General features: G+C 53.9%; 1 protein-coding gene across 6 annotated transcripts in view; it reads right to left on the minus strand.

Annotated features, from left to right (window-relative positions):
* PRKAG2 (protein kinase AMP-activated non-catalytic subunit gamma 2) overlaps positions 1–27,918 on the minus strand; it is a 247,529-nt gene that overhangs the window by 133,563 nt on the left and 86,048 nt on the right. The window contains exon 1 of one of the 6 annotated variants that reach the window (XM_047694350.1): positions 5,970–6,518. The exons of 4 other annotated variants lie outside the window; for them this stretch is intronic. In XM_047694350.1, the coding sequence (XP_047550306.1) occupies positions 5,970–6,063 (94 nt within the window). In that variant the 5' untranslated portion in view covers positions 6,064–6,518. Of the gene's footprint in view, positions 1–5,733; positions 5,825–5,969; positions 6,519–27,918 lie in introns of those variants that run through there. One more of the 6 variants, XM_047694351.1, reaches the window with a different exon arrangement.

Raw genomic sequence — 27,918 nt, forward strand, 5'->3', positions numbered from 1 at the left:
GGGTCTTCACCAACAGGGAAGAGACTGCCCCTCCAGGTCAGCCAATTCTCAGAGAAAGTGCGCCTTTCATATGCAAACAAGCCAACCCAGAGCCCAGACTCTGAACCCCCTCCCCTGCCCGGTTCTTACACTCAGAAGACACCATCCTCCTGCCCTAAAGGACCATCACGGGGCCAGGGACCAGCTAGCCCGAGAGCAGCTCGACACCGCGCAGTCTGCCGGAATTGCCCCAATCGGCCGATTCCAAACCTGCCCACCCCACCGGGCTTTGCCTTTCCCCTGGAAGGGCATGGAAACCCCTGGAAACCCCCATGAAGGCGCCTGACCACCCTCTCCCCTCACCCGCCCGGGCAGCCTTCTGCCTCCTGACCCGCCGGGAACCACCCATCCACGGCAGCGCCCCCTGACGCATCTGCAGGCCTCGGCGAACCTGAATAATAATAAAAACTCCATTTAAAACGCCGTCTCCCCATCATCTGCGCATCTCCCTGCTCCCTTCTCTGCTCTGCGCCAGAAGATTGATCACGAGGCTTCCCAATGCACAGGCGCACCGGAAACTGTCGACAGGAACGTTCTAGGGAAACATGCATTCAGTCCAACGAACAGAGACTTTCTCAGAAACCCTCCATGAAGGGCACCGAACTAAAGTGGTTTCCCAAGGTCTTCACTCCCCCGGGTACCGCGTGCAGAGAAAGACAACTGGCACCAAGCAGGACGTCGGGAGCTCAGGCTCCTGTTTTCTGGTCTGTCCAGCCTTGCCTCCCAGCACAGCTGAGTTTCTACGGGGAAGGGGTTCAATGTGATTTGGTTTATAGATACGAAAGCTATAGAGAGGGATGCCTGGGTGGCTCAGTCGGTTAAGCTGCTGCCTTTGGTTCAGGTCATGATTCCAGGGTCCTGGGATCGAGTCCCGCATGGGGCTCCTTGCTCAGCAGGGAACCTGCTTCTCTCTTTGCCTCTGCCTGCTTGTGCTCTCTCTGACGAATAAATAAATAAAAATAAATAAATAAAATCTTTAAAAAAAGAGAGCTATAGAGAGGCTGAACACAGGTTAAGCTGGGCCCTAGGTGTTGGTGAAATCCCTGGTATTAGCTGATTTGTGTCGTGTCTTTCAGCCAGACGTGGGGTTCCGCTAAGTATTTCAGAATGGCTTCTGAATCCGCCTTGAACCCTCTCCCCCTTCCTTCCCAGCAGTGCTCTCGGGCAGGAGCCCCAAGACGGGGCACCTGTGTACCCACTCTCACAGTCAGGGCACAGCTCTGACCTGGGGCCTAACTGGGAGGGGACGCACGCCCTCTGTGGGGCTTACCCCTGCGGCACCAGCACCAGTGCCAAGGGACACCATGGGCTCAGAAGCCTTCTACGGCCTCAGGGACATCCATGCTGATTGGTCCTTGAGAGCATGACCCTGGATGTTTTTTCCTTCTCAATCATTAAAGACAAATTATTACTGGAGAACAGAATTCATTCTGCTCTTTTGATGTACCAAGCTCTTGATCTGGTCCAGAAGCGGGAGGCCCACACAGTGCTATCAGGTGCCAAGGCCCCTGGGCCCTTAGACCCACCCCGGGTCAGGTCCTTCCAGAGGGCATTCCCAGACAGGTCCCAGACAGGTCCCAGACAGGCCCCGGAGCCATCACTGAGCCACAAGACGCTTCTCCATCACTGTCCAGAGTTGCTGTGTTTAAGTCCAGCCCCTTTCCAGTATATTCTGTCTCCCTTATTTCTCTAGGCACACCACCAGCACTGTAGTGTCATCCTACTCCCTCAGATGTCCGCAGTGCCGGCCTCATCTGTGCAGGGTCAAGTGTCTCTGTTCAGAACAGGGCTCCCCAGAGGCCAGCAGCTCCTAGAACCACACTGCTGAACCACACTCGTGGAACCACACACTTTACATCTTGGGGCCCACGAGCACCCATTTCCCTGTCTGTGTTGTCACTCAACCTGTTGCTAGGATGCTCCTCTCTATCCTACTGCCGCCTGCCCGCCTGCCTGCTGGGTGCGGACCACCTGACTTGTCGAGCGATCCAGGGAGCCCACAGAGAGAGCATGAATCCGGAAGTGCTTAACTGAGATTTTCCCAGGAAGCCCGCATCCGGGCCATGTCTTCCACCTGTTGTCCGCCAGGGGCCCGTGTCCAGGGACCGCTGAGCAGTGCTGGTAACGGCTGCACAGGGGAGGGCACTCCCCACCGCCTGGCATCACAAATGAAGGCTCGCTTATCTGCTGAACGGGCCACACACAAAAGACAAACCCTGTGTGGCCACCCTTGCACGAGGTCCCTAGAGACTCCACTCAGAGACGGGAAGTTGAAAGGTGGATGCCAGGCGCCTGGCAGGGTGGGATGGGAGGTGTTGCTTGATGGGTGCGGAGTTTCAGGTGGGGATGACAGAAAGTTCTGGAGATGGATGTGATGATAGTTGCGCAACAGTGTGAACGTACTTACTGCCACTCAGCTGCGCACTTAAAAGTGGGGAAGGTGGTAAAGCTTATTTTACCACGATTTCAGACACCAGCTCAGGCGTGAGCCTCCGTGAGGGTGGCGGGCGTCGTGCTCACGGCGCTGCCACAGACACTGGGGGGCCTAGCAGAGCACCGGGCGTCACTGAACCTGACAATGGGTGTATGAGGCTGTTCTCCCTGCTTCTCTCTGTATTTGAAAATTTCCACTACAGAGAGGTAAAGACTTATATTTGAACGAGCACCGGTACCTTTCGAGGAAACCACAATCGCATGCAGACTGTGAGGGACAGGCAGGCAGGGAGGGACATCTGGGGGAGGCAGGAAGGGCCACAGACTTCACTTTCCAGCCTGGCCCGCTGCTCGAGGCGAAGAGCAGGGGACACCCCCCCCTCCCCCGCAACCATGCCTGGCTGTGGCCTCCGCTTGCATTCACAGAGGACAGGAGAGGTGGGACGGGCAGTGTGGGGGAGAGGAGTGTATCTGGGCATGAGGAACTCTGGAGTTCTGTGGTTTTATGTTCATCCCGAGGACAGCTAAAAGGAAGGGGAGGCTCCCCGTGACGCAGAGACCCACCAGAGGTTCTGGTCTTCAGCGTCGCTTAGACCTCTGCGGCATGGGGACAGAGCGGAGCGCCAACTTCCCGACACACCCCTTGGCTTCCCGTCTCCAGGATGGTCCTTAGAAGGGCCCTCTCAAGGCTTCAGGTGCACACACCTTTTAACTGCTCCCCTCTAACTGCAAAGGGTGAAAAGTTCCTGTAGCCAGTCCTCTCGTCTGTCTGGTTAGCACGCTCCTTCCTAATCCTCATTGTACCTTCTTACATTACTGCCGCTCGCTCTTTGTCTACGTCATCTGGACGTCTGTGGACCAGAGAGGCTAGAAAAGTCGAAATCTTCACTTGTGTATCACACAGAGAATGAAAACCTGAGCCTCTTGCTTCACTTTGCAGGGGAGCTTTGCAGGGGTAGATGCAAGACCCCGAGGCCAAAAGCGATGAGCTTTTCATGACCCCAAACCCTCAAGGGTGTTTTAGCACAAGGCTTGAAGGTTCAAAATCCCAACGAGAGTCCTGCACTTCCATGCTGTCCAGGCAAACACAAACGGGCTTCGTGACCATTGATCGGCCGTGGACAGATTCTCTGGGTCGCTCTGGCCCGTCGGGAGGCTACCGAGACAGCTGGGTACAAGTGTGTGCACACCCGTACGTGGGTGCACGTGTGCAATGAAGACGTCTCGGCCCGAGGAACTGCAGAAATGCCAGCCCATGAGACAAAGTGCGCCCCATCCCACAGGCTCAGCTCTACCCTCCACCCTCCACTGGAGCAGGGACACGGTGAGTGGCTCCTGGGACCACGGGCACAGCCCCAAGGCTCGAGGAGCCTGTGCCAACTACTTGAGTGCTTGAGTTGGGGGAAACGGTGCACAAGTACAGGACTGACACTGTCACCACCCGCACAGAAGCTTTCTTGGGGGCAGAAGGGACCCCTTCTAAAATTCTTTGCTATAGGAATAACCGTAGGGAGGGGTAGAGTTCAGAAAACAAGAACCCCGAACCAATACCTACTTGACAACCAGGAACAAGGCATCTCATAACCAGTAATTCTGCAGTGAGAGCATGTGATGGGGTCAGAACGGCGGACAGAACGCTCCTTTGGGGTCACATCCCTGTCCCTGAGAAGCCAGGAGATCACAGAACGGGTGACTGGGCTTTAGGGGAGGGATGGCTAAGCTGAGTCTGGGAGGTGGGTGAAGGTTAGTGAGACAGAGAGGGAGAGGAAGGCCCAGGGGACACACTGTTTTTTTTTTTTTCATTTAGTGTCTCCACACCCAACACCTGCCATGTGGCCTTGCTCTTGGCTCCTTGCACATGGAGACTCTAAACAAAAAGAAAACCAGGACATACCACAAGCCTGGATGCCTGAGCTCTGGCCACCTTGAGTGGCCTCAGCCTGCTTCCCGAACCCCAGATGAAGGTTCTGGAGGAAGCCCAGATCTTCCTGATCCTGGTCAGAGCTGGTATTTGCATGTGAGCACTTAGAAAACTTGGTCGACATGCAAATATTATTTTTTATCTCAGAAGTGTAGGAGACATGACGACAGCCAGGTTTTACATGAAGAGGAGAAACCACAGTCCGGCAAATGACGGGCTCTTAATAACGGGCCTTTCCGTCCCCGTCAGCAAAACGCAACTTTCGGTTCAATACTGGGTTCAGATTTAATTCTAAGGTAAACGAGTGTTTATTACCTTATTATTTAAAAAAGAGCCTTCTTTTTAAACCACATATATGAATCAAGTCCAAGGCGTCTGTCATTCCTTCCCCAGGCAAGGAGCAGGCGTCAGGCTCCTACCTGATTTCCCCGGAGCATCCGATCAGATACTCCTCCTTAGTTCCTTCATGAGGTGGAAAACCCCCCGGTTCCAGAGCTGCTGTGTCCTCTGGCCACCTCTCCAGGGGCACCAGCCTCCCACCGGGGCTGTCAGGGGCCTTCTGGAAGCATCTGGTTGATTGGATTAGCAAGTCGTGTAAGTGAGTTTTAGATCTACCTTTTCATTTTCATGTACTGCCCAGAAGTTATGCCAAAGTCATTTCCCTACTATGCACAAGGACTTTTGTGTGTGTGTGTGTGCCACATATCACGTCATACGCTACTCAAGGGACACAATTTAATGCACTGCTCAGCTCCCCCCGCCTCGAGATCTCTGGGACATGTGTGGGGCCCTTTGCTCCATCTCAGAATGGGGTGCTTGGGAACATTCCACGTCAGACAGCAGTGGCCACCAGGAAGTTAAAACGAAATCTGGCATCTGATTTTGAGTGGGCAGGACTTAGCCAGGCCTCCGGGGGGCTGAGAATGCTTTGGAATGCTTTGCTACACCAGCCAGCCAGAGGGAGACGCACCCCCAATCCAGAGGTCCCTGGAAATACTGAATCACAGACGCTCCCCACATGTCCCGGTCACACTGGTCCCAACCCTTGTGTGTGGAGACGCAGTGGAAGGTCCCAGAAGCCAGGGAGACCACAAAGCAAACTTCTCTCCCAGGGGACACCAATCAGGCAGGTGCTTTTCCCTCCCACAGGAACCCCTGATCTGTCCAATTCCTCAGCCAGAGGGGCAAAGGGTCCATCCCCTTGGCCCCCAACACTAGCTCTCTCTCCACACACACACATTTCATCCTTAGCAGCCATAAAGAACAGCTCCAGCCTATTCTCTCTCTTTCCCAAACCGCTGGTTTTGCCTAAATGAACGATCATCCAGCTGAGCACTAACCTCTGAGCCAGGTGGGGTGAAACAGGGACAGTCTCAGAACAGCATCTCGCACTTCACCACAAGCACGGCCATCCATAAGGAGGCACCTGCCGACCTAGTCCTCTGACTCCTGCCTGGCAATGACAGGCGCACACGGCGACCACCTGGGAGGCTACGCACACACACGCACGCACGCCGCGGGGTGTCCCTCCGACGGCACAGACCGGCAGAGAACGGGGCCAAGGGCAGCGTCCTACCAAAAAGGCCGTGGGGCTCCGACTGGCGCCTCTCAGTGCTCCGGTTTGGGTCCTTGTGCTTCTTGTTCCCCCTGAGGCTGCCGAAACGCTTCATGAGGAGCCGTGGTCACAGGAGCAGCGACAGGGGACCATACCAAGAGCCGTCAAACCCGTGTCAGCACCAGGTGGCCGGGATCCAGGAGAGGCGCAGCATCAGCCGCAGGTGTGGGGCACGCGGCAGCCTCAGCCACCAAGGGCTTAGAGACCCGGCCCGTGAGTGCAGGTGTCCCGGCCGGGGGCCCTCACCTCCACATAGGGCGGGTCGCTCTCGGGCCGGCCAGGCCGCTGCCCTGGGACTCGAGGGCAACCCCACGGCAGTCCTTCCTCCGCGAGAGCGCTGGGCCGTCCTCCCGCCACACCTCCGGCCACAGCCGTGGGAGCAGCCCCGCTGTCCTTAAGTAGGCAAGGAGCGGCCCGAGCGCAGGCAGAAGCTGCCCGTGAGTTTGTTTATGCAGCTGAGGTCAGCTGCGCGCTCAGACGCTCCAGGGCTTTTCCCCCTTAAAATCGGAAAAGACTAAATAGGCCAGCGGAGCCGGGCCGCCGGTCATGTGCAGATCTGCAGATGTCTCTTTAAAAAGACTGTAAAAGGAAACCTCCCCGGACAGACAATTCTTGGCACCGATGGGCCAGAGCACATTCCCATTATGACATGACATCACACAACTATTTTGATTCATGTGTTCCAGAGTTCCACGGGGTCAGAAGGCTCCGGCTGCTTCTTGGTGGAGGAGCCCCAGGTCCCTGGGCTGGACAGATCACCGAACCCACTTCAGCTCACGCTCCTTCGTGATGAAAGATGCTAGACCACCTGTGAGACGGGGACGGGGGGCGCCCTGGCATTCCCTGGAAGGTTCTTCAGCAAATGCATGACTTGGGCCCCGGGCTTAAGAACCGCAGAATACCAGAGCTTGATTACTTCTGTTTATTTATTTATCTATTATTTTATTTATGTATTGGGCTCCATGCCCACCGAGAGGCCAGCATGGGGCTTGAACTCACAACCTTGAAATGAAGACCTGGGCCGAGCTCGAGTCAGACACTTAACCAAATGAGCCACCGAGGTGCCCCCTAGAATGACAGAACTTTTAGACAGAGATTTTAGAAAGGATCCAATCCAACCCCTTTCCATTACAAATGGGGAAGTTGAGGCTCAGAAAGGGGGTGGGACTTGCCCAAGTCCTGTAGCTAATGGCAGAACCAGGGCTCGAATTCTAATTTCCTTGACTCCTAAGCCAAACCCCAACCTAATAAAACAAAACAAAAACCTCATACGTGTTTTGTAACTAATAAACGAAAGTTTAAAAATATGAGATAGAAAAATAACTTTTAAATTAAAAAAATTCTTTTTTCTGATATCTTCACTAGATTAAAGGGGCGTTATAGGATGTGCTACTGACTGGCTTTCTGAGCCTGGAAAGTTATTTCCCATTTCTGGGCCTCAGTTTCCCCTCTGTGTATCAAGACTAGACTTGATCACATTAGGATTTCGTCGACTTCCGGAAGTCTGAACTCTGAACGGCTGTTTCGTGTGCCTTTTCTTTCCTGCTGGGACTGATGGACAGAAGCAGTGATCAAATATTTGTAGCCAGGACACATGAATGAACAAACAAAATAGTTCTGCTTTGAAGGAATTTGCAGATGACAAGGATAAACTGTAAAGCAATACTAATGGCCTAAGAAAAGCTGTACGGGATCAACGGCAAGGGGCCAGTCTGGACAATGATTGGCATCAGCACGCATGGACAGAGGGCAATTGTATGCCCCCCTGCCCCCCTTGGAAGGGAGCGCTTGAGCTGGCTTTGAGGGTTGAAGGGTCCGGAGGAGAGGAGAGAGGCCAGGCCAGGCCAGCGCGGCCCCCAGAACAAGTCACAAGACCCACCTGCGGCTGGGTCCCCCAGTGTACGAGTGGATCCTCTCTGTTGTTAAATATGGTAGCCCACACTTACTGGGGTTAAACTGTGAAAAAGACAGCGTAAGTAGGATTTTCCCCTTGAGATTTCTTTTTCTTTCTTGCTTTATTAAGATTTTTATTTATTTGACAGAAAGAGACCACAAGTAGGCAGAGAGGCAGGCAGAGAGAGGGGGGAAGCAGGCTCCCCGCCGAGTAGAGAGCCTGATGTGGGGCTCCATCCCAGGACCCTGAGATCATGACCTGAGCCGAAGGCAGAGGCTTAACCCACTGAGCCACCCAGGTGCCCCACTTTTCTTTTTTTTAAAAAAATATCTTATCAATTCAGGTCCTAACAGAAGTTGGAATGTTCTTCTGATTAAAAAATAAAAGAAAACAAAGCAGGAGCACCTGGCTGGCTCAGTCGGTAGAGCATGGGACTCTTGATCTCAGGGTCATGAGTTTAAGCCCCACACCGGGCACCGAGATTACTTAAGAATTATAAATAAAAATTCACTTAGGAAGGGGCGCCTGGGTGGCTCAGTGGAATGAGCCTCTGCGTTCCGCTCAGGTCATGGTCTCAGGGTCCTGAGATCGAGCCCTGCATCGGGGGGCGGGGGGAGGGTCTCTGCTCAGCAGGGAGCCTGCTTCTCCCTCTCTCTCTGCCTGCCTCTCTGCCTACTTGTGATCTCTCTCCGTCAAATAAATAAATGAAATCTTTTAAAAAAATTCACTTAGGAAAATAAAAGCAAAGCAGAACTTGTTTATGAAAAGGCTACTCAACATGTATTTCGGTAACAAAGGGGGCATATTTGATTAGAAGGAAAATGAAAAGTTTTTGTCAAAGCCAATATAATATTCTTTGTACTATGTGATAAAGAAGGTAGCGAGACATGACATTTCAAAGTGTGGCGGCCAAACATGGGCGACTGTAAATTTGTGTGTAAAATAGTGACTTTGGCGTGCCTGGTGGTTCTGTGCTTTGTTCCGTGGTCACTCACTCATCAAGTAGTTATTAAACCAAATGTACAGGACAGTGGCTGATGGAGATTAGTGCTATGAATAATTCAAAGGCATTCTTGTCCTCTAAGAGCTATACTTTAATTAGTAAAATAATAAATCCTGTTTGTTGGGTGCCTACCCCACGCCCATTGGAGTGCTGGTCACCCCACAGTTATCATCTTACTGCAATCTTCCCACTGTCCTGTGAGGCAGGCATCAGTAATGCCATTTTATTTAAAGATGAACAATAGGGGTACCTGGGTGGCTCAGCGGGTTAAGCATCTTCCCCTAGCTCAGGTCATGATCCCAGGGTCCTGGGATCAAGCCCCGAGTCTGGCTCCCTGCTCAGCGGGGAGTCTGGCCCTCCCTCCCCACTGCTCATGCTCTCTCTCTCTCTCTCATAAATAAAATCTTAAAAAAAAAAAAGAAAGATGAACAACAGAGTCAGAGAGGTAGCTTGGCCAGGATCACACAGCTAACACGTTGGGAGGACACGGACTTGAACCCTCGTTATCTGATTCTGAGATTGACATCTTCACACAGTACCGACATTTGTCAGATACGGGCACAGGAAAATTCACCACAAGCAAGGCAAGAGTCTGGGCAGTGCCCAAAGCTGAATCTTACAGGACGCAGAGGCCTGCGGGGCCTGGGGTGCTTTGGGAAGTTTCTCTATTCTCACTGGGCCTTTCTGATCTTCAGGCTGGCGGACTGACAGGAGAAAGAGAGAAGGACCCTGTTTGAAAGTCCAGCCCGCAGGTGGGGGGTCTGCACCACCTGACTCGGCCAACGAACTTGCTATGCTCTGGAAACGCAGAGCCGACCTGCTTGCCTCCCCCACGGATGCGTGCAGGTCCCTGAGCAGAGACCTGCCCTCAGGAAGCCCTGTTGTTCCCTCTGCCTGACTCAGCTCTGGGCTCCCCACTGTCTGAATTCACTCAGTAGGAGTGTCTGAGGCCTTGGAGAGGGGCAGAGAGAAGACAAGTATTACCCAGATCATTCAGCGCCACTGTGCTGTTACTGAGATGGGAATAGAACATTCTGGAAAGAAATGGTCAACTTGGTCTGATTCAGCAAAAAGGTTTTGGCCCAGGATAGTTCCTTGTCCTGCAGGATGGAGTCTCAAAAGCTTGAGATGGAAGGTTAAGTGCAGCTTTCAATCTGACATGGACACAAACTCCCAAAGAGACCCCACCTACGCCAACCTGTACTTTTGACCTCCCTCGAAATGTTCTTCCCAGGGTCGGTTTACCCAAGGGCAGAGGAAAAGGCTGTTGGTGACACATGATTTCAGAAACGGAGGAGCAGTGGTGTCCTGGAAAGTACGGAACGGGCAGAGCTCTGGGAGGCAGCGGGCAGGGGGAGGACGTGATTGGCCACGTTCCGTGGTGTAAATGCTCCAGCACTGGCCCATCTCAAGGCTCCAATGGGGCATGGACAGACCTGCGAACTTCCTGATAATTTAACAATTGGCTCGCTTGCCACTGGGGTCTTCCTGTTCGACTCACACGTGCCTGGAATTCCTTCAACTGGGGACAACGTTTTTTGTTCCACAGTTAGAGACAAACACTGATGCGTTGGCGGAGGGGACACGTTCACACAGCAGGTGAAGCTTCCCAGGACCCTGCCTTCAGCATGTTGACCAAGGGGCTGGGAGAGAGAATCACTCGCTCCCTTCTTCCCTGTTTCCATCAGCTGATGGTCTGGGACGAGCAAGGGCGACACGCCCTCTACGCCGCTGTGATTCAGCCGGCAGGAAGACATTTCGACAGAAGTCTTTCCATACTTGGGGATCTTTTTTAAGAGAAGGATAGGGGAAAAAAGGAACTAGTGGCTCCCAAGATGGAACTGTCCTTTTTTTAAAAAAAAATCTTTTTAAGTTAAAAATTTTTTTAATATATGTATTAGGGTGAGAGAGAGCACAAGAGACAGCAGAGAGCACGGCAGGGGGCAGAGGGAGAGGAAGAAGCAAGCTCCCTGCCAAGCAGGAAGCCCAATACGGGGCTCGATCCCAGGACCCCGAGATCATGACCTGAGCTGAAGGCAGAGGCTTCACCGACCGAGCTCCCCAGGCACCCCTGGATCTGTCATTTGAAATGTGTCTTTAAAGAATCTGGTCCTTTCTAGGTCATACTTTACAAATCACTTGTTGGGGTCACAGCTGGAAGCCTGGACTAGGACCAGGCCCCTGAGGCAGGAGATGCCTTCTGTCCTTGCACTTGTCCCAGGCGGAGGGAACCTGGCCTCCCTGATCACCACGTCGGGGGTTCTACAAGGTTTGGGGAAGGACGGAATATGTTGTTCGCTTTCGTTGTTACTGGAGTCATAGTCTTTTGACAACGAGCCGACACCGGACAACCGACAACCAGAACAAGACAAGAGCGCTGAAGAGCTATGCTCTGCGGAGGCGGGGTGCGCCCGAGCTCGCCCCATCATTCTGCGTGTCCGTGGGCTGCTTCTCCCCCGGCGACGTCGAACGCTCCAAGCACGGGGAATCTTACCCCAGTGCAGAAGCCGAATCAGCACTTGGTGATGAGTCCTTCGAGGCGGCCGGTGGGCTGGGAGGTGGGCCAGGGAAGAGAAGGTTGTGCTCTGTGCCCCCCTACCCTGCCGGTTACCTTAGGGGCGGTCACCTGACCCCCACGGCTGCCTCTACTGGAGGCCCGAGAGCCAAGGGAGGCTGTTGCGATGCCCCCCCCCCCCGCCCCGCCCTCGGTCAGCCGAAGGTCTGCATTCCCCCTCAGGCAGCACCCGCAGGGTAGGGCTGAGGGCGGGGGCACCGGGACAGTGGGGGATGGGTCCCCTTCCCCTGATGCTTGCATTTTCCCTGGCGGACTGGTCTCTGCCCGTGTGAACCCTGCAAACCACGCAGGAGCCAGAGTGCGCTGGTGACGGTCTAGCCAGTGGCATTGCTGGAGAGAGGGAGATGGAAGAGAGGGGACACCACGGGGACTGCAAACAGGGCCGTGGGACAGTGCTCCCTCCCCACTGCTTCAGGATGCCGGCAGACAGAAGGCTCTGGATCCCTCCCTGTGCGGCCCGTGGCCTCTCCACGCCCTGAGCGTCTATACGTTCATAGAGCTCTGATATGTGAGACCTCGCTGGCGACCTCGGGGACCCCAAAACACACGTAACCCAGGGCAGTCATTGGAAGTTCTGCGCTGGTGATCAGGAGGCCTTGTTCCCACAGCCCGGCGGCAAGCGCTAAGACATAAGGCGTCTGTTGTCCCCATAACTTGGTCCCATTCCAGGCTCGTGGTCGTGGCTCCCACCAGGACTCGTCCCCTCTCTGCTGTAGCCCCCGCGGTTGATGCCAACCTCCCCTTGTCACCCCATCCCTGTACACATGGGTGTGCAGCAGCAGGGGGCCCACCACCGAGGAGGTCCTCACGGGGCCATGCAGGTCACAGACCATCCCATCCTCCTCCCTCAGAAGGTTGGGCGGGGCTGTCCAGGGAGCCATCCCCCCCGAAGCCCATCCTCACTCTGGATTTCCAATTATATTAAAATAAAATTTTCCAAGGCCCCAAACTTGATCATGGAAGCCACCTGTGCAGCCTGTTGGGTGCAGGTGCGAACGGTTCACCAGAGGGTCACGCGGGGCCGGGATGAGGGCAAGTATCAGAGACCCGGCAGGCCACCCTCATTGAGGCACTTCCTGCCCCAAGGACGGGTTCTCACAGCCCTGTGCACCCTTCAAGCACACCCTTGCCTCTGGGGGGCGGGGGCTGTAGACGAGGCACAGGTGCACACAGAAGCCCCGGCAGGCCTGGCCCTGGCTGCCATGGGGACCCACCCTGTTAGGGATGCCGCTCGCTTGAACAGACGATACAGATGTCTCCCTGGGGTTTCCCCACCACGCAGGCAGGCAGGCAGGCAGGAGGCAGGAGGCCAGCCCTTACGATTCTGTTTAATTAATACAAAGAAATGGAGCTTCTGAGAAGTCAACTGATTTGCCCAGGATCCCAGCCAGGGGAGGCCAGAGGTAGGGCTGGGGTCAGACCTGGGGTCGCTGGTGCCCCCGTCCAGCGGCATCAGGACCTCGGGTTGCTTCTTCTCTGTCGGGATGTGGGAAGAGTAAATAAAGACATCTGGACTGAAAGCCGACTCTGAAAACCTCTGAGGATCATGTGACAGTACCTGAAAAGCACCCAGAGCCCCGAGAGCCTATGAGCCAAACTGAATCCCGTTGTGGAAGAGGGGAGCGGGCGCCCTCGGCGCGTGGTAGCACATAGCGGCTCACGCTCTCCCGCTGGTTGCAAAAGACTGGGTCATATTTCATGGAAAGTTCTAAAGGTCACCGTGGCACTTGACTGAGTGAGACCGCCGTGTCACTTCACCAGGGCCCTCCGTGTCCCTTCCCGGAGCTGTTTATGCGGCCGAGGCTCCGGATAGGGACGCACCCCCACCCTGACTCAGGCCCCCGTGCCCGCTCACGTGTCACTGCAGCACGCTCACGGTCACGGTTACTCACCGGGTCCCCATGAGCTGGAGTCTGGAGGCTCCAGTCTGAGTGACAAGAGGGTGACTTTTTTGGCAAAGACAAACTACCTCAGCCAAAATAGTTCAACCCACACCAGGGACATCTAAACCCAGTGACAACAGGGGTATCATCTTTAAGAGCACAGAAGTGTTTATGAAGAGTGAGAAACGATGGCAGTAATTATTTTTGGCATGCCCAAGGGCAAAGCCTAAAAGCATGACTCCCTAGATGGTCTCAAAGTCTTCCGTGGGGCGTCATCGAGCGAGATAAAACTACAAAAATATCCTGAAAGCTGCAGAGCGCTGTAGGTGGAAAGCATCGTGTCAACCTTAATGCAGCCCGGAAAGATCCTTCCGGGCTTGCACTCCGAGCGCCTCAAGGACAAGGAGGGGAAAGCCGCAGCAAAGCCTTGGTTACCGAAAGGCGCCTCCCCGGGCCCCGACCCAGGGCTGGCTGCCTGGGCTCTGCGTCTCGGTGGAGAGTGTCGGATCCTTAAGCCTGGCCAGCCGGGCAGGCGCCAGGACCTGAGCTCGGAGCAGCCCACGGGCCATCCCTGCTCCCAGTCCCAACCCAGAAGACAGAAGTCATCGGACAAAACGCTGCTCATTAGCCAAAACACTCACAGCCCAAGCATTTTATTTCTTCAGTGAGGAACCAAGGGACTTCGCTACTAAGAATTTACTCTTTTTAACCACACGCACAAAGAACACCGGTGGGGGGTCGACCAGGCAAGAACACCGCTGCAGAGCTCGTAGCTGGCCCGAGCACGGAGACGGGGAGACGAGAGTCAGAAGCCCTCACCATGCAGAGCCTAGTCCCTGTATCTCAGTGCTGGCCGGCCGGATATGCTGAGCTGCATCACAGGAAAATCCGGCGAGGACCCTAAATCGTCTGTAAAACGTGAAGTTACAGTTCATACCTTTTGAAGAAGAAAACCTCGAAGTGTATAATGCATCGAACACTTAAATAAGATGCACGTTTTGGTTCTTAATGGTTGAAGTTTCAAAAATCTCAGAAGTTAACTTGGGTGGCTGGTTCACTTCTTGATGTTGACAAAATCTAGATCATTGGCTCATTCAGATCGGCCTTATCCCACACTAGTCCGATGTTACTGTGTCACTGATATCACTCACCTTGACCTCCTTTCCAATTACATTATGATTCTGAGGGGGGCAATGCTGCCCCTCAGGGGGTGAAAATGTCTCTTGGGGAGGGAGATGTACTCTTTTCACATATAAAGTGCAGACAGACTCATAGTACATAAATTATATAAGGTATATCTGTCCTGCTAAAATTGCAAAGGGGTGATTAGAAACAAATGCCTAAGAAGGCTCTTGGGGGGGTGGCGATAAGAAGAAAAGGCCGATTAATTTTAAAAAGGAAAGCAGATGGGAAACTGAAGATGTAAGGGAGTGAGTGTAAGAAAATGTACACGTTGTATCATTGATAAGCCATAAAACAGCTGAATATGTACACAATTTTATTTTTTTTAATTTTTTTAAAAGATTTTTATTTATTTATTTGACAGACAGAGACCACAAGTAGACAGAGAGACAGGAGGAAGCAGGCTCCCCACTGAGTAGAGAGCCCGATATGGGGCTCGATCCCAGGACCCTGAGATCATGACCTGAGCCGAAGGCAGAGGCTTTAACCCACTGAGCCACCCAGGCGCCCTATGTACACAATTTTAAAAGGTTCCTTTTAGGTTTTGGTGGAGTGGGGTAAGGGACTATTGCCTTTCAATATCTATCATGGCAAATTGCTTGTGTTTTTTTTTTTTTTTCTATCATGTAACTGAACTGCTTTACCAAAAACTAAAAATGTAAAGAAGAGAAAAATAAAACATAAGCAAAAAAATCTTGTCAATAGGGGTCAGTATCTACAGCAGGAAAATTCAGCAAGGTGCATTGCAGTATGTTGCTTCAGCAAAGGCTAAAAAAAGAAAAGAAAAATGTTGGGAAACTGTTGTCAGTGGAGCCTGAAGAAAGCAGCCCCTGGTGTGTGTGCCCATCTCGCCCATCTCGGGCTTTTATCTCTTATCTCTGGCCCAGATTTGGAAGATTAGCAGAACTTTATCCCAACCCTCCCCCAGGGAGGAGAATGCACTAATTCACCAGTGTAGCCCGGCTTCCTGCCCTTCAGGAGGTTTGGGGCTGGTTGAGTGAGGGTCCCTGCAGGATCAGAGGGCGAGGAGGAAGGTGGGAGGTTCTCCTCCCAAAGCCTTACGAGCCACGAGAGCCATGGCGGCATGTCCTTCCAATCTCCCCATGGAGAAGAAACTCTGGGAAGAGACGAGACCTGCTACAGTCAGGCAAGGGGCTCCTAGAAGATCAGAGGATGAAACTTAGTAACGATGCTCCAGACAATCTCTTGTCTTTGCTCTCCCCTCACTGGGGGCTTTAAGGGGATGGTCAGACCCTGAGCTGGTCCGTCACAATATGGTGACAATAAGGCAGTCCCCTCATCCATCGGCGTCTGTCCTTGCATCTCTAGAGTCAATGAGCTGTGGTCACTGGCACCCCCCACCCGTTCATTTCAACAAATCCAAGTGTCCACACAGGCCAAGGACTAAGGAGCAACACGTTAAGGTATTTTTGGTCAGCAAGACCCTGCTGTCATGAAAAGTAAAAGTTCTTACACTGCAAAGGACACGATTAAGAGGGATAAAAAGCCATCCACAGAAGGGGAGAAGAAATTCACAATGCATACGTCTAGTAAGAGTCCGGCATCTGGGATGTAACAAGAACTTCCATAATTCAACAACAAAAAGACAACCCAATGGAAAAATGAATAGATATTTGCCCAGAGAAGATACACAAATGGCCAATAAGTGCATGGGGTGATGCCTGACGTCCTGAGGGAACGGCCAGTCAAAACCACAGCCAGTGCCTGTATCCACTAGGAGGACAATGGAAACAAGTGAGAAGTTGCAGGTGTTGGAGTGGGCACAAAGGAACTGGAATGCAAAACTGGGAATGCAAAATGGAGCTGCCACTGGGGAAGACAGCTTGGCCGTTCCTCATCAAGCGAAACACAGAATTACCACAGGACCCAGAGACTCCACGCCTAGGTATCTACCCAAAAGAACAGAAGACAAGTGTTCAAACATAGACTTGGACATCGATGTTCCCAGCAGCACTGTAAACGGTAGGCAAAAGGTGGAAACAACCCAAACATCCATAGCAGACAGATGGGTAAGCAGCACCTGCTCTGTGTTGGAACACAGGGAGTAGTATTCATCCATAAAAAGGAACACAACGCTAACACCTGTTACCACATGGAGGAACCCGAAAACAATATGCTGAGTGAAAGAAGCCAGGCACAGAAGGCTACACTTTGTATGATTCTACTGATATGAAGTGCCCAGAAGAGGCAACTCCGAAGACACAGAAAAGACATCAGTGTCACGAGGAGCTGGGGGGAAGGGGAACGGGGAGTGGTGGGTGTCAGGTTTCCATTTGGGGCGATGAAAACGTTCTGAAACTGGATGGCCATGGAGGGTGCACCACCATGGGAACATACTTAATGCCTCTGACTGTGCACTTTAAAATGGTCAAGATGGGGCCCCCGGGGCGGGGGGGCGGGCGGGCGGCCTCAGTCGGTGAGCATCTGACGCTAGGTTTTGGCTCAGGTCATGATCTCAGGGTCCTGAGATGGAGCCCCATGTTGGGTTCTGCACTCACGAGGGGGTCTGCTTAGGATTCTTTATCCCTCTCCCTCTGCCCCTCCAAAATAAAAGAAAATAGTTAAGATGGTAAATGATCTGTTGTATTTTTTTTTAAACAAGTCTTTTTTTTTTTTTAAGATTTTTTAAATTTATTCATTTGACAGAGATCACAGGTAGGCAGAGAGGCAGGCAGAGAGAGAGGAGGAAGCAGGCTCCCTGCTGAGCCGAGAGCCCGATGTGGGGCTCAATCCCAGGACCCTGAGATCATGACCCAAGCCGAAGGCAGAGGCTTAACCCACTGAGCCACCCAGGCACCCCTGATCTGTTGTATTTTACCACATGAAAAGGAGTTACATTAGACCAGGCAGATAGTAGAGGAAAATAGACGTGAATTCTTCTACAATCTGGATTTAGGGAAAGGCTTTCTATTGATGTCTAAGTGCTTTTATCTACGGTCCAGGGGCTATCTCTGTTTCTTGAGAATTGTCTATTCGTGTCTGTTGCCATATTAGCTCAGAGATACCATCTTTATATTTTGTCACAGCAGCGTGGTACTCCCGTGTGGACATACCTTCTCTGTTGTACCCAACCACTGGAGCACGCGTATCTCCAGTGCGTCTACTGGGAGGACCGAAACACCGCGCGATGTTTCAGCAGCCATGAACACACTTAGCACCGGATCCTATTTCCAGATACTATTGGCCAATACAAGTAGCAAGGGCTCTTTGGATAAATGGCCGATTCCAGCCCAGGGCAGGGAAAGGACAAGATGAGGCTGGAAGAGTTCTTCGATTTTTTTTTTTTTTGAAGATTTTATATATGTATTTGAGATAGTGCAAGAGAGCATGAGGGTAGGAAGGGGCAGAGGGAGAGAACTAGGCTATCCACCGGGACCGAGCCCCCCTGACACCCCCGAAAGACTTTGTTTTACCAGAAAGTAAGGCACCGCTTCTGACATAACAATAGGGACAGTCCCAGGAAACAGGGACCAGCCTAAGTCAACCTGAATGTCTAAATATGATCATGACAAACCAAACCACTGAATAAAACAGGAGTCTGTGAGCACCTACATACATACGTTCACAGGAAAGGAAATTTCCTTCCTTAGTAGAATTCCAACTAGTCGCTATAGAATCCATGATAAAATTGGAAAATCACCTTCTGGCAACTACCACAGCAACAACGCAGGCAGGACTAATCAGCGGATGCAGAGCTAGCAAGTGAACATTTCATGAGAAAGAAGATACTTACAGAACCTCAAAGCAGTGTGGCTTCCAATGGGGAAACCAGTAATTCTGTTAGGATCTCGCCGTGGCAGAGGCTTCCCTTCGCCCAGCGATCAGTCTGCATCCCCGGGAGTGGGTCCGAGGGACATCACGCATTTCCCACCGTGATGCCAGCCGGGGCATGAGCCGTGTGGCCCTGTTGCGCCTGCCCAGCAAACCCGGATCTAATTGTAAGGATGCGTCAGGCAAACCCTGAAGGAGGCCAAGTCTGCCCAGTAATGGGTCGGGGGTCTTGGTAGATGTTGAGCTCATGAGAGACAAGACTGAGGGCTTCTCTGGATTAAGACATCTTGGGAGAAACGAGAATCACAGGCAACACCTGATTGAGCGTTTCCTCTCCCAAAATATGATGCTACTGAGATAATCTGTGAATGGGGAGAAAAGCCTGTAGTTCAGCAAATACTACCCGATTCATGTTAATTTCCTGAGTTTGGTCATTAAACTCTACTTTGGAGAATGTGCTTGTTTTTGTGAAATACATGTGGAAGGATTTAGGGGTAAAAAGGACATTATGCTGCGACTGATTCTTGATGGTTCAGATTTTATGTAAACACCCACATATTTATGTATTTGGGGGCGGGTAGGAGCCAATATGGGAAGACGGTAGCGCCAGGGAATCAGGACAAAGGGTACATGAGCATTCTTTGTACTCTTTTTGTGACATTTCTGTGAGCTTGAAATTGCCAAAATGAGATGCTATTTTTAAAAAGGAATTCAGAAATAAAGCAGCAGGGCAAGAATGCAGAGTTCACTAGCATCTCCCTCCACTCTGTCCCTCCATCGCCCAAGCAGGCCCTTAGAGCATGGGAGAGCTCTGCAGCTCTCTGAGGGAAAGGAGAGTCTTCTGGAAACGTCCCCTTGGCTTCTCCCAAATCATAAACCACCGCCAGTTCTGAGAACACCCTGCCCCGGCCGGCGCCCTCGCAGACACCTTTCAGGGACGCCAGCACGATCGCCAGCAGAGGGCGCTCTCCCTGGGGACCCGCACCGGGTGCCAGGCGGCCGCATAGCTCTGTAGTGTGTTGGCTGAACTTTTCAGGAAACTTGGATGCCACACATACTTTTCCTTTCTTTGTGGGTAGGCGAGATGAGTCACGTTTTTCTGAAGTCGGCTGGGCCCCAGGATTCAGTCTCAGCAGCTGCCCCGATCCAGAAGGCTCCAGCAGTGGCCTGCGAGCCAGGGCGGCTCAGGGGAGGTCTGGGGACGGGGTGAGGCCGGGGGGGGGGGGGGGGGGGATCGCACCGAGCCAGGCACAGGGTAAAGCCCGTGGAGCTCTGCATCCTGCCAGCGTGTGGTACGTCTGCCCACAGCAGCCCCGGGGGAGAGCCGGGCCCTGGCTCACAGCCCCCGCAGCCTTCTCCCACCTCGGGCACCGCATCAGAGCCCCCCAGTCCTTCCGGCCTCCCTGGTCCATTCATTTGTTCATCTACTCCCCGCCCGCCTTCTTTCACTCAAACGGCCTCTCTGATCGCCGGACCGGGGCAGCTCAGGAAGGGGCCGGACCCTGTGTCTGATGGCTCTCTGTTGTGGGCGAAGCCAGCAGCACGGGGACTGAGTCCCTCCTTCCCGAAGGGGAAGCCGGAGGCACAGCATGGCATCCGTCACTGGGACCAGAAGCGTCAGAGTCTGGGGATGTGCAGCGAGATGGGCTCAGAGCCAGCCCAGGGCCGGGGTGTGGAGGACCTTTCGACTTGAGTGTGGTGGGGAGGGTTGGGGGGAGGGTTGAAAAGGGGATAAGATGATCAGGTTTATGTTTTAAAACAGGGGGGCCCGACCCTGCTGGCCACCTGCTTTTATAAATAAAGATTTATCAGAATGCAATTTACACTGTCTGGGGCTGAGTTTCTGCAAGACACACCAGGTGCCCGCAAAGCCTGAAATGTTTGCCATCTGGCCTCGTGCAGAAAACATTCGCCGGCTCCAGTTTGAGAAGTCCCTCTCTTTCCAGCATCTCCCCAGCAGCCAGGTGGCCCCCACAGGGTCCGAGGCCCCTCGAGGTCCTGCCCAGTGCTCACCCCCACATTCACATCACTCACTTTAACAGTTTTGCAACTTTAACACTTTGCACTTTTCCATTGTAATATGTACATGTTCCCTACATATGCCAAGGGGCTATTCCTGGGCTGCTGGGGCCTCCCAGGCCCAAGGGGGTTCCTGGAGCAGCGGAGGGATGGTCCTTGGTGTTCCCACCTGTGTCGGGAACAGCCTGCCCAGACTCCTCCTAACATGGGCCCTGCCTAACCCTGTGATGAGGGCTCTGTCTGTGCTTCTGGGCCTCTGGGAGCTTCCCTGCGTCTATCCAGGGCAGGAAGAGGGCCACACAGACGGAGAGTCTGAAGGACGAGCTGCCGTGTGAGAAGAAAATATGTGGAAGGAAAGAAAGTCAGGTCCCAGGAGCCAAAGGCAGGGGCGAGAGGGGCAGCAGGAATCTGGGAGACTGTGAAAAAGGTGAGAACTGTCTGATTGGGGTGGGGGCGGGGAGAAGCCAGTGTCTGTCCTAGAGCGTGGCCGGGAAGGGAGAGTATTAGGGCCCCTTCCAGCGTGTTGCAGGGCAAAATTTCGCTGCTCGCCGCGTACCCTCAGCGTCTAGGAAAGGCTGTGTGCGGATGGCTGGCCGAGCCGCCCTCCGCCTCCCGGGCCTCTCGCTGCTGCGGCATGGACACCCGCCGCACAGGTCCCAGGACCCGCTCTGAGAGCCAGGCGCAAAACCAGCCCCGCAAAGGACGCCCTGCTAGCAATCGGCAAACTCGGGGATCTGCACACGGCCGAGTGGCGGCTGGACCACACATCAAGGACATCCTAGAGTTGACTCCTTTCAGTGGAGGCGTCACAGAGGTTCCCCTGAGAGCCTCTCAGCTTGCTGTCACCCCAGTGCTGCGGGGGTGCGCCTGGATGCATCAGCAGAGCGGGCCGTCCCTCAGCGCCGGCACCTTGCTGTGGGTTCTCACCCGCACTCCTGGTGGGTCCCCTGCTCCGTCTGCTGGGCACGCAGCATGCTGCCCCTGCAGCCGTGAGGCCCCGGGTCCCCTCTCGGCTGGCTTCCAGCTAGGGCACAGGAGGGGCCTTGGGTAGCAGGTCTGGCTGTGGGTACATCCCCTCCAGGCCCCCAGTCCCAGCTCCAACAGGTCATGCCTGCACACCCTGCCCCGGGCTGCCCTCCTCCCTTCCCCTCTCCTACCCAGCAAGGCGCAGGCTCTTCACTGATGTCTGCGCTCCCTCCCTGACCCCTGCCTGGCTTCTCAGCAGCTCCTCACCTTTACAACCACACAGCCCTGCAGGGCCGGCCGTGGCAAATACACAGGGACCCCGAGGGGCACGTAACGTCAACAGATTCCTGAAAATGCTCAGCACAGACGTTCTGCAGAGACACCAACCTCGAGGTCCAGACCCACGGCCTGGGGGACGCAAGTCACTGTCTGGGCGCTCTCCCCGCGCAGGCGCACCAGACCCCGGGCGCTCGCAGGCTGGCGGGCGGCCTGGGCCTGGCCGGCTCCGCGCGCGAGCCCAGGCAGGGAGCTTCTCGGCACCGGGAAGACCTTGGCATGTGAATCAGAGACTTGAGGCTCTAAATTAAAGTTCATTTCTCTGCACACAGTACAAAACCTCTGGCATTTTACGGAAAACAAACTTTTATTTGAAAAATAAACTCGAGTTGCCGGGAGAGAAAGGAGGAGCTGTCTGTGATCCAAGACAGACATGGTGTGAAAGGGCCGGGAGGCTTCCAAGTTAAACAGATTTCTCTGGAACGCTCCTGCGAATTTCAAATGGCTGTCATGGCATCCTTTGATCCAGGTCCGCGGACGAGGGACCGGTGTGAAGCACGGGGCTGTAACTGACCCGCTCCAGGACGACAGTCATCCGTGGTGGGATTTCCGCGTTTAAGTACGGACAGAACATGACGTTTATTTTGGGTGTTCAAAGTGCCCGTGACCTTGGTCTCAGTGGTGAGCCGGTCTTAGAAACAGAAAGTTCGAACATCTAGCATTGCACATCTCTGGCCAAACCCCCGTGCTTCCTTCCACCCCACTGATCCTCATGCCCTAAATGTTCCCGGCCGGACTCCCTACGCAGGCATTTCGCACCCATCCTGAGGGTTATGGCCATGTACGGCGGTGTCTTCCAGAATGCCCCCCAGTCCCGCCCCACCATGAGACCAGCTGTGTGGGGCAGAGAGAGCTTGCTTTTAGAACAACCGAGCATCGCCTTGGAAATAGAACACACAGGCCAGGGTCAGTACTGTTTCCTGAAAAATGGCTTTCTATCGTAAGTACGTGTGTGCTGCATTATAGCATAAAAAGGGTCTCTTGCTGGGGTCTGCAGTCAAAGACATTCCAAACCACTCCGTGATGAGGCTGCTGGCCTCATCGTCATGCCCCAAGCTGTAAGTTCCTCCCACCAGGCTGATGCAAACTCCCCGGGTGCCGGGGTCCGTCCTCCACCTTTTCCTCTTAGCCCTTCCTGCAGATATTGTGGTCATGACCTTGAGTAGCCGTCAGTGTAATCAGAGTAGGTGGCTGTCCAGGTCAGCGATTTTCAATGCTTTTTTCTAATGGGACCAAGATAATGTTCCAGTGCCTGGCGGGGCTGACTTCTGTCGGTAGTGGTCACTTGGTGTGACCGGCTGTCCACGTAGACGTAGGACAAGATACCATTTCTTAGCTCGGTGGGGAGGCGGGTACAGCTGGCAAAATGCCACCCTATGCAAGCCACCAGAAGCCATCCCTGTGCAGTCTTAGGGTTCTGTGAAGACAACTGCTTCCAAAGAAGTCTGGTTTTCGTGCTAGAAATTCCCCCTCGGTCACAGGCTAAATGTGTCAACAGCCCGTGAAATACGTAACCTCTAACTCCTATCATGCACACCTTGGTTTAAACACTTTTGTCAGACCCTTGTCAAAGTTAGTTCAGGTCTGAGGGTGGGGGGAAAGGATAAGGCATCGCAGCTCTCAGAGCTGGGAGCCCACGAGAGGAAGAAGACAGGACAGGGAGCTCCAGGGTCCCCCAAGATGACTTTGCCTCTTCACGGAGTGGTGAGGGCAGCCCTTTCCCTGCAGGTTGCGACAGCCTTCCAGGCTCCCCCTAGACACACCTGCTCAGCCCAGATGCCTGAGCTCTTCTCTGGGAGGGCGACAACCAGAGGCCTCAGGGGCCACGTTGCTTAAGGCGCTAAGTGGCATGGGGGCGGGGAGGGGACCGGGAAGCGTGTGGGAAGAGGCAAGCACGAGAAACACTAAACACACGATTTCCTCACAGACAGAAGGTAGCAGACGTGTACCACAAGGGAACCCAGACGGCGCAGATACGGAAAACCACACTGAGACTTCAGAGCTCTGGCAGCTGCTCGTGGCAAGCGCAATCAGGGAAGGCTTTCTGGGGGTGGCAGGGCTCCAGGAGGTCTCAAGGGAGGCAGGACGTCCCCAGAACTGATCTCCGGGTCTATTCCAGCAGCCCCCAGCCGGTCCCCCACTCTCCCTGCCCAGTAGCCGACCCAGTCCTCCAGAGTGCAAGACATACCCTCAGCCACAGGTGCTGATGGCCTCGCGGATCACCCCATGCAAGGATCACCTCGTGCAAACCCGGGATCCGGGCCTGGCCTGCAAGGCCTCACCCACCTCTCTGACCGCCCCGCCCTCTCCCTCCCCACTCAGTCCTAGCCAGACAGCGCTTGCCCCTGCCGGGGACATTCACACCGCTCCTCCCTCTGCTGGGCTCGGCCGCCCCCCACATTGCCTGGCTCCGTCCCAAAGCTGCTCAGAGCCCCCCTCCGCGGTCCAGCCCAGAGCAGCACCGTCCAACCCTCACCCTCTCCCCGTTATTCTCGGTACCATGGGACATGGCTGGACACACAACACACACGGCTCCCGCTCTCTCCTCCCTAGACAGTAACCCCCTCGAGGGCAGGAACTCCCTCGTCCTGCCTTTGTCCCCAGGGTGCGGCAGGTTCTCCTTAAACAGTGACTGAGCAGACGAAGTCAATGCGAGAAGACCCCCCCACACCCACTTTAAAAGCCCCAGCGGGGCTGGCCAGGTGTGAGGTCCACCCGTCTGCGTGGTAACATCAGCTTTCTTCTGTTCGGGGCGCACTGGAAGGTGGAGGTCCCCGCGGGGAGAACCAGGCCGGACCGCGGCTGGCTCCAGGCCCACCTGCGGGGGCAGAAGGCTCAGCACGCAGGGCTCTATCGCCCCCTTGTGGTCACTTGGCCACAAAGCCCGAAAACCGCCCCCACATTTTTCTCTGGAAAACCAGGTTCAAAAGAGCATTCGGGATACAGAGGCAAAAGGAGGGCACATATTAAGCCCATCTCGTCTTGAATGTGGAGAGATTGATACAGACAGACTTTGTTCTGCTGTGGTTGCAGGCGGACCAGCTGCCCTGGGACTTCGGCTGTGGGCGAGGAGGCCAGCCCTTTGGAGCTGCTCTAGGCATCGATAGCTACGTAGGAACTTGTCAAAAGTAAACTTTTCTTTTTAAGGAAAGGGTGGAAGGAGGGGCACGCAGGGAAAACGAAGTTACAGAAGGCAGAACTCAGACCTAAAAATCAGACCTTGCCAAAAGTCTACCTGATGAGCTCGCTCACTTGCTTACTGACGTCGACTTCGACTTTGGGAGGAAAAGAGGCTGGGAACAGACACATATAGTGAGGCTTTTGCTAATCCACACTGCGTTTCCCTCTGTCTCAAGCTGTCACGGTCCCCTTATGGGACTGCTCCTCCCCTCACCTTCCTGCACAAAACAGAACCCACCCCCGTCAGCCCTCATAACCTGCTCTGTTTTTCTCCATAGCCAGGAGGAAAACCCAAGGCAGTCTGTGCTCCAGTTCTCCTCCCTCCCCCAGCCCTCCATCTGGAATATTCCCGATTAGCCCCTCCAGCTTTCCCTTGGTTGCCCAATCTGGACGAATCTCATCTCTGTCACCAAAGAGACGTGTATCAGCTGGGATCCTTTAATGGAACGTGATAGAAAAATACAACTTAAAAGAGACTGAACAACAGGGATGTCTATTACCTAGAACACTGAGCTCCATGACGCACACCACCCTGAGGATTCCACAGCCACCTTCCTGTTCCGCCATCTTGCATGGGGGCCATGGTCACAAGATGGCCACCATAGCTCTGGAAACCACATCCTCACATCTCAGTCCAGGTAAGGACAGGGAGTTACTCCTCATGTATCTCTTTTTGTTGGGGGAGATGACTTTTTGATCCTTCAAAGAGTTCTCCTTATATTTTGTTGGCAAGACATAGGTCCCTGGTTCACCTCAAGGCCAGTGACCCCAAAACCAGACACTTCCCCAAATGGGAAAAGGCTAATTCCAACCAAACTAGACCAGTGATAAGTCCTGCCGTGGCCTGGATCCTGAATAAAACCAGGGTCTGTTATGAAGAAAGGGGGAGCACTCGTCAGATGGGTTGTCAGAGTCTGCCAACACCTGGTAAGGAGAAGGAAGGACTGAGGGACTGGTGGGGAGGGTGGGCAGAAAAGATATGAGAAAGAGGCTGCACACAGGAGCCAAGAGCATCATGGCCGCCTGTCTGTGTCTCCAGAGCTAGAGATGATCTCAGCGATAGGCAGGAAAACATTTCCAAGACTGTGTCTAATGGATGGAGGGGGCTTAGCTATCTGACGGTGTTTACACAGATGCGTGCACACGCTCTCAAATATATATGTATGTTTAAGGACCAAATAGGCAGAGGAAAGACTATGACAGCTCCTCAGGGCCCCACAAAGGAGCCACCACCGAGAGGCAGACTAAACTCAGTGAGGTCAGAGGGGCCAATGGGTTCTGAGGAGAACAATCCAGGTGTCCTCAGGAAAGGGACGGGTCAAACCTTGCTTAGCACCCAACCGCATTCGGGGCCGACCAGCTCACATGCACCAATGCCACCCCTGAGCTTGGTGACCCTGAGCAAGGCCCCTGAGTCAGGGATAAGCAGCTTTCTTGCAGGGGTGCCGTTAGGGCACATGCAGGCTCCGCGTGTAGACCTGAACTTGAGTCTGCGCAAAGAGCGCACTGCTGAAAGGTGTGGCGGCAGCAGGGAAGGCACGGCGCCTGTGCCACCCAAGGAAATGCCCTTCATGGTGCCAAAGGGACCTCCACACACCAGCGATGCAAAGCCCGGAACAACCCAGAGAGGCCCAGAGGGCTGACGCTGAGTGATGGCCGATCTGGCAGGGCAGGCAGCCTTGTTGGGGCCATGAGGACAAACAGGTGTCCCCAGAGCAAAACCCCAGCAGTCTAATGGAGAACAGAAACCAACACCAGAGATGGATGCAGGCTCGTGTCCCTGCCCCTCACGACCCATCTGTGTGTTTCAGGAGTCCCCCCATCAGCTGCTTGCTTGCCTGTGAATGTGTTCATCTCTCCTATCTTGAGGTAAACAGACCAACTCAAAACTTCCTTGAGCCCCAATCCATCCATCTCTACCAGTCTACCTTGCTTTGCCAGGATAGGCTCAGTAAGGCCACAGCAAGAAATAAGCCCCGGGTTCTCAGTGGTTCGACGTAAAATGGGTTTCTTTTGGTCAGGTCGCCAGCCCACACGGGGAGGCAGCTGGCTCTGGGCTGCTCTCCCCACTGAGGACCTAGATCTGGCCCCAGCACTGTGGGCCCAACCCGGCTTCAGGGAGGGGTTGGGAGAAGCAGAGGAGCTCGCGCCATGACTGGGCACCAGGCTTGGCCACCCTTCACTCCCCTTCCCTTCCGACTCACAAGATATCTCCAACTCAGTCCTTGGCCAGGTAACACGCTCTCCTTCCCTTCCCAGCAGCTGAAACGGCTCTCTTGAAAATCACCCATGAGGAACTGCCCTCAGGACCAGCCTCCTTCCTCCCCAGAGTGAGGGCATCTGAGCCCTGTGGTAACATCCCCCCCGACAAAAGTGTTCCTGTGATGGAAAGATCACGAGCCAAACCTGAGACAAACACCTGTTTCCTATCTGTGAAATGGCATTGCTGTCCCGTGGAAGGGTCATAGCGACAAAGAAAATCACAGTGTGTGGGTCAAGAGTCTGAAATGAAGGCCGGCAGGTCCCCACGGCCTCTGAAACTGGGGGGGCGGGCGGGGTCCTTCCTTGGCTTTTCAGCTTCTGGTGCCTCTGGCAACCCCTGGGACTCCTCAGCTCGAGACGCATCTCCCCATCTCGGCCTTCCTCCCACCGCTTCACCCGTGTGCCTGTCTCTGTGTCCCCCTCTTCTTACAGAACACGAATTATGTCGGATGTGGCCCCCACCCACCTCTAGGATGACTTTTTCTTAACTCGTTACATCCGTAGCAGCTTTATTTCAATAAGGTCACATTCATGGATTTGGGGGGGTTAGGACCTCAAACTGTCTCTTTTGTGGGGACACAGATAAACCCACAAAAGTTATTGTAAGGACTAAAATGAACTGGTACTTTTTAATAATCTACCCACCACAGATAGATTTTAAAAATCTACCTATATTTTAGCAATCTACCTGAAATAGAGGGTTTATCTCACCTGATTCTCCACTGAGCCTTTGCCTAGTAACTTGACCTTAATTCCTACATGAGCCCTGTTTCTCTGGCCCGTGTACCTGCTGCTGCCCGTGGATTTGCCCCCGGATT

This window comes from Lutra lutra, chromosome 11, assembly GCF_902655055.1.
Source record: "Lutra lutra chromosome 11, mLutLut1.2, whole genome shotgun sequence".
Lineage (NCBI taxonomy): Eukaryota > Metazoa > Chordata > Mammalia > Carnivora > Mustelidae > Lutra > Lutra lutra.